The 7,388-nt window shown below is 42.8% G+C and overlaps 1 protein-coding gene across 1 annotated transcript; it reads right to left on the minus strand.

The window, feature by feature from the left end:
- Nucleotides 1-297: 297 nt before the first annotated feature.
- On the minus strand, nt 298-6,928 carry LOC311344910 (protocadherin alpha-C2-like). Its single transcript, XM_084469249.1, has 3 exons — nt 4,619-6,928; nt 2,575-2,610; nt 298-2,044 (listed from the first exon to the last, which is right to left on the minus strand). Exons 1-2 carry the CDS (start codon nt 6,908-6,910, stop codon nt 2,599-2,601), a joined length of 2,304 nt encoding a protein of 767 aa, XP_084325375.1. The 5' UTR covers nt 6,911-6,928; the 3' UTR covers nt 298-2,044; nt 2,575-2,598.
- Nucleotides 6,929-7,388: the final 460 nt, after the last annotated feature.

The raw sequence follows: 7,388 nt of genomic DNA on the forward strand, positions 1-7,388 counted from the left end.
CAGACTACAGTTATGACAGAATATCCTCATTTGAATGGATACAGTAAATTGTCGGTGATCACATCGATCATCCAAGTCCTGTACCAAACAGGAATGGAAACAGGGGTGACCATTATGCAGGCAGTCAAAATGGTGTGTGTGTGTGTGTGTGTGTGTGTGTGTGTGTGTGTGTGTGTGTGTGTGTGTGTGTGTGTGTGTGTGTGTGTGTGTGTGTGTGTGGGCAGCATTATATAAAAACCTTCTGCCAAGATGATGAACTTAGCCTAAATGTTTTAAAACATGGAATGACAACATTTACACAAGGATCTCATCATGGGTTTAATGGCATAATTCAGAGTATTTCGCACAAGATTTACATATTTCAGCTGAACCTGTTTGTACCTATAGGACACAAAAAGCACTCAGTACCGTTTCAATAAGAGTCTGGTTTTCTGTATATATTAATGTGATTACCATAGCATACAATATGATCACACTCTATTAGTACTAGATATTGTACGATTAAAAATGACAATGTACAAAAGCACTTATCTACTGTTGTTAAACAGAATACAGCGTCTTATTGTGCAATGAATTTAATATAAATCACTTAGGGGTTCACTTCAGGGGGTTAGCCAACTGATTTAAGAACATTAGGTTGTAAATATAGCTACCAGTCATTTCATTGCACAATAATTTCAATGTTTGGTATAAAGTAAACACGAGTAATTTTTGAAGTTAGAAACATGAATTCATAACACAGAGCATATACCCAGTAGGAAATGACACACTGATCAAAAATGTCTTCCTGTATGTTTCTGTAAGTTGCCCAAACCAAGTATTAGGCTTGGTTATTTGTTTTAATACCATTGTTCAGAATTTATTCAGTTTCTACACCATCCCAACAATAATTTATAATGCCACTGGAAACTAATCAACACCATTGTGCTCATTTTAAACATCATAGTAGGCACAAAAAATATAAATTTGGCAGTGATTCAAATATATTAATTGGCATTGCTTTCTTTGTTTACCGTTGTTATTATGTCGAGTCAATAGGATCATAATATGTAAACGCAGTCATACAGGCTATCCCACAAGAATTATTCAACTTTCCAGTATACTTTTACTGTTAAGTCCTTTGGGTCTCTTGTACACCAAATTAACTTCTTGTTGTGCTCCAATCAAACTCAAAAACACACTGCATCTTACCTATCACACAGCACCAGACTTGTATGAAATGGAACGGGCCCCAAAATAAAGTTACAAAAGCAGTTAAAAACCACATGCATGGCATGACTGTCATCACTTATTCATAAAATAAGAAAACGCCTCAGTATATTTGTTCGCTGATGAATTTAAAAAAAAAAGGCAGACAGCTTCAACACTAAACCATTAGAGCCTATACACACATAAACAACATCAAATATAGAGCAATCCCAAATCTATCACAATGACACAACATCAATAACTATACCTTCCAATAACTTAGACTAATATATACTTTTGTTGATGCCTATGCTATTTACTGTTTAGCATTTTGCATAAGTGCTATAATACAGCAGTGGGTCATACACACAATGGGAAAAGGTTTCCTGTAGGATCTTCTGAAGACCTACACTACGAGTCCACGTTGTGGCTTGATGCAGCGCCCTGTAAAGTCCTATTCCCGGCAGGGTTTTTACGAAGTCTTATATGGCCATGGCGCTTGTTATCATGCATGTTCACGTTGATTGGTTCAGCATGTGCTTATAGAGAACGTATTGGGCAGGCTCAGGAAGGTCAACGATGGAGGGTTAGAAAAGGGAGGGACACCGTTGTCATCAGTCGTTGAGCACGACACACAAGCAGGGCGGCTAGGAGCGATCAAGCTTGGGATTGGACAATCACGCATATGTATTTTTGTCATGTATTTACAAGGCCGTCTACGGGAGGGTGGGGGATAAGGGTGAGGGCAGCAGGGGTCCTCCTTCCGCTCTCTCTCTCTCTCTCTCTCTCTCTCCGGTGGTCCCCTCGGCGTAACCAGGGGGCTTCACGTGGAACTGTTACTGCTGGTGGTGGACGCCTGCAGAGAAAGACGACACAGGGAGGGAGATGGTTATTCTGCAGCATCTATAAATACATGCCTCTTGTAGCCGAGGTCTGCGGCTCCATGTGTATTTGGGGGGTGTGCTGTGCTATGTGAGCGTGCGGGGGTTCTAGGTGAGTGAGTGTGATTGGCTCTGCGTTTCCTCTGTGCGCAGCCCAAGGGTCACAAATCACAACTGCCAATGGGCAACCCTGATTGAACTCGCAGAGGCGTTTAAGTGCACAGCATGCCGTTACTGTCCAGCCACAATCCACACGCTGACTAGTCACAGACATACTTAAATAGCGCAGTTGGAATTGTATCACATGCATTGGGTGCATCATGCTTTGAGTGTTTCATTGTGTATAGTTATTCCTTTAATACAGCACTTTATACAAATAACAGCAGGCTTGGTTTGTTAGAAAGGAAACTTTTGGAGGAGCAGAAAAAAAGAAGTTTATTTTAGCACAAGTTTGATTGAGTATCAAAGGGGTTGGTCAGTAGGGCCGGGGAGCGGTTCAACCTACCTCCAGCTGCAGAGACGAAGTCCTTCACTTGGGATACTTTAGAGACACAAAAAAGAACAAAGCGATTTACTGGGCAGTTTATTTTAAGTCATAAAAGGGGACTCTCTGATTGGTTAAATGGAATGCTATATGGTGTATAATATACTATGGACTACACATGACAGGTTTAGACTATAGCTTGCTTATGTGGAGAATAGTCTATGGAGCAAGATCAAAAAGGTTAGTTAGTCTTATTCTCAGTGGTTTATATTTAGGTAACCCTCTCCAGTACATCATCGTCATGCTGGACGGTGAGACCCCTGTGCGTTTAAACATAACATAGACTAGTTGACCTCCACACTGGTAACCTGCTATTATGTAGCAGGTTCGACGTTGCAAGTCATTCTGGAAAGGCAAGACAGTTAGTAACATGTTAAATAAAAGCATTTTTGTAAGAAAAAGTAAATGTTCTTCTATACTCACCCTCCTAACCACCTTGAATAGGGAATAAGCAAAGTTAGATGACAGGTGAGAAAATATGATGGTCTACCATTCACCTTGAAAGACCTAGACAATTACCTAAGTACCCTGATATATGTGATAAGAGGAAATAGCTAGCATCGTATTAGTACACAGACACTGTTCCAGGGTCTCTTTCCATCACTGCTGGGTGATGGGGAGAGAGGAGGGGAGAGGGCCTCTGCAGTGTTCGCTGCAGTGTGCCAGAAGAGAAATGACTTCCCTACAACACAGCACAATCCCTGCCTATCCGCTCTGTTGTCAACAAAGACTGAGCAATGCTTCCTCATGTAACATACCCGGTTTGCTTCAAGACAAGTACGTTTACAAACAATGCAGGTTTCAGATCGATTACAAGGAAGCAGAAAGGATAATTATCAGCAGCTCATTCATTTGCTCTACAATTTTCAGATCATGTGAAGTGAAATATAATAATTACTTGTTAACAGGATACAGACCAAATGTATAAGCACCAAATAAGCATGTTTTCAGAGTGAAAAACATGTTTAATACCACAACATGTTTCTGTGTAAACACCTGGCAGACTGGAGGAGTAGAAGTAAATAAGTCACATAAGGCACAAACAACACTGCAGGGATGGACTGGCTGAAAATAATAATACAATTGCTAGAAAGTTATTGTTTCACCAAACCAAGTTATACACACCGCCCACATTGTTATAACGTAGTAGCGCTCACATCAAAGCTGTAGTAATATGTCGGAACTGAATTGCAAGGGATTTGGTTTCAATCAAATTAGTCTTTTAAATCCCATTAGTCTAAGGGTTCAGACAAAGGACAGGCCTAGTCAAATGTTCAGCATTGCATTTCATCAGACACATTATAGCACACATCACTTCATGTCTTATTTATATAGTGGTTTTCTTAAGGTGTGAGCAGAACCGAGAGCGCTGAGCCGCTCGTCTGTCAGGCCAGTGCCAACATAGGGCTGAATGTGTACACGACACGACCCTGTGCTCACGTTACGGGCGAGTGAGAGCGGTAGATTAAGGAAACAACTTGCCATGCTATCCTTTGATTAGTTGATGTTGACGTAAAAAAATAAAATAAATGACCACTCAAGTGTATCAAGCAGGCCAAACACCAACCAGCAGGGATCTCAGGGAGAAAGCAGAGTTCATAGGGAAAGATATGATGCCCCTCAACACTGTGACCATGGCTGGGTTTAAGGCTTTGGGAGAGATACTGGATACACGGAACAGCACGCCATCCCACACATATTTTGGCCAGGCGGCCAAAGCTTAAGTAGACTGGAGTTCTTCGCTACTACCACGGGTATGTGGTCGAGTCGCACATGTTTACGTATTATATGTTTATTACAATGACTTTGAAATATCTACGTTACGAGTGGCAGAGCCACAGATTTGTTCATTTTTATGTTTCTGCACAAATCACAGTTAGTGTGATTTGTTACTGTTACTGACTGGAGATCAGTAACATCAAAATGGATTAAATGGTTCAAAGAGCTAGAATATATGTTATAAATCACCACTATGAACACATGAATTGTTGGACGCAGTCCTCACCTGCAGCGTGGAGGGTGCTGAGCCGCTCGTCTCTGTGAGGCCAGTGCTCCGTGGTAAACTGGACACTATGTACCTGGAGCCCTTTGGCGCTGGCTGTCTAACCACCAGCTTTCCTTTCCTGGTCTCCGCTAGAAACATGCTGTACCAGTAGGCATCGTTGGACACCAGAGTGGAATCTGCAAAAGAGTTCCTCTCACTGACCAAACTGTTCCTGCAGGGAGGAGCAGCTTTGCTGGCCTTTGGTTTCTGACACTTGAGAACGATGGTGACCAATATGGTGATCAACAAGAGAAAGGACACCGAGCCCAGGCCGATGACCAGATACAGATTTAAGTCTGAAAAGATGTCGTACTCCAGGGGCACTTCGGTCATGTCCGAGTAGGCCTTGACCGCGGTCTCCACTGTGGACAGCTTGATGGTAACGGTAGCAGAGAGGGCGGGCTCTCCGTTGTCCTTGGCAACCACAACAAGTCGTTGGAGACGAGGATCTCTGTAACTGAACATTCTCATGGTCCGGATCTCTCCGTTGTACTGGTCAAGACTGAACAAGGTGGCGTCCGTCACCTGTAGAAACTGGTAGGTAATCCTTGAGTTCAACACAGAGTCGCCGTCGATAGCAATCACCTTGGAAACCAGAGAGCCTTTATCGGTGGATCTGGGGATCTTCTCCTCCACCACTGAGCCGTGAGCGCGCCATGGAGACACTATGACTGGAGTGTTGTCATTCTGGTCCACAATAATGATGTGGACAGTCACATTACTGCTGAGTGGAGGAACACCAGAGTCTCTGGCCTCAATGTGGAAAAGAAACTCCTTCTCGATCTCATGGTCAAACGTCTTCAGAGCATAGAGTTTACCATTCTCTGGGCTGATGGAGAACAGCATGGACATGGAGGTGTTGGCTATCTCCCTCTCTATGATGAAATACACTAGATACTGGTTTTCATGGAGGTCTGGGTCGTACGCAGTGAGAGAATCTAGCAAGGCTCCAGGAGCATTATTCTCCATCACACGTATAGTATAGAAAGACTGAGGGAACTGGGGGACATTATCATTAACATCCAGCAGCTCTAAAGTCATGGTTTCATTATCAGATAATGGAGGAGAACCTCTGTCTGTAACTGTGAACGTGATGTCATATTCTGGAACCTTCTCACGGTCTAAAGGTTCTGATATTAACAATTCAAAGTAGTTATCAGAGGATTCTCGAAGTTTAAATGGCATAGAAGCAGGAATCGTTAGGTCAACAAAGCCATTATCACCCGAATCTTTATCGCTTACACTTATAACTGCTATGACTGTGTCTATTGGAGCATTTTCTTTAATTGGACTTTGAAAAGACTTTATAGAAATTTCTGGGTGATTATCATTCATATCTGTTACTACTATTGTCACTTTACACTGACCAGACAATGGATTAGGACTTTTATCTGTAGCAATAATCTCCATATCGTATATTTTGAAGTCTTCATAGTTAATCATCTCCTTTACTCGAACTTCACCTGAATCTGGATTCAAACCGAACGTATTTTGCGTTTTCTCTGACGTATACAGACTATAAGAGTACATTATTTCTGAGTTGGAGCCTTCGTCTCGATCAGTGGCGTTCATCTTGAGTACCAAACTTCCAATCGGGGAGTTTTCCATCATCTCTATTTTGTAGTTTTCCTTGTCAAACGCCGGGGCGTTGTCGTTGACGTCCAGGACACGAACAACGATGTTGGCCGTTCCAGAGCGCGCAGGGACACCGCCGTCCACCGCAGTCAGCACCAGACGATGGACGGCTTGGGCCTCTCGATCCAAAGTCTTTTTAAGAATCAAGTCCGCAAACTTGGATCCATCTCTCCCTGTTTGAATTTCAATCGCGAAATGTTCACTCGAGCTCAAGTGGTAATCCTTAACGGAATTCGCCCCCACGTCAGGGTCTACGGCGTTATTCAAAGAAAACCGTTCACCCATAGGACTGGATTCAGATATGTCCAAATGCATGGTTTCCCTTCGAAAATTAGGTGCATTGTCGTTAATATCCAAAATTTCTACCTCGATATTAAACATACGTATGGGGTCTTCGATCGCTGCATCCAGTTTAAGAAAACAGTAGGTAGTTGTTCTTAATGGGCACAAAAACTCCCTATCAATCTTTTCCAAAATGAAAAGCTCGCCCGTATCCTTGTTGATATCGATATACTTTTTGTTGGCCACCGCATCTATTCGCATTTTCCTCTTGTATAGCGATCTGACATCTAACCCCAAATCAGAAGCCAAACTGGCAACTACTGCGTGTTCCTCCATTTCCTCAGGAATGGAATAATGCGTAACAGCAGAGGCCATGTCCATTGTGGCAACCAGAAGCATAAACGGTGACACGTACCGTAACCAAAATGACAGAATCTCATGGCGCGCCATGGTAAGCAGATACGTTGTATGACTCTTCCAGTGGGAGACCGCCAATACCCGACCTGTCGCGAACCACGTCGTCTAACCTTTAAGAACAGTCCTTAAAATCCGAGGTGTCCAAATGAAACCAACCCACAAACCCGTACCTGCCCACAGGAAATGGTCGCAACGATGATGACATCATCGATGCATACTTGTAGGGAGCAACGTGACAACGTGGGTCTTTTGCGTGACGTGAGGGGGGAGAAGAAGAATGTGGATTGACGGAGAACTTGCTTTTATAAAGTCACGATATCACATAGCCTACATCCATTGCGATGTGTTCTTTCTTCTAAATCTGTAAATACAACGACATATAGACAAATGGCTTGGT

Source organism: Micromesistius poutassou (genome assembly GCF_964030765.1).
Source record: "Micromesistius poutassou genome assembly, chromosome: 6".
NCBI lineage: Eukaryota > Metazoa > Chordata > Actinopteri > Gadiformes > Gadidae > Micromesistius > Micromesistius poutassou.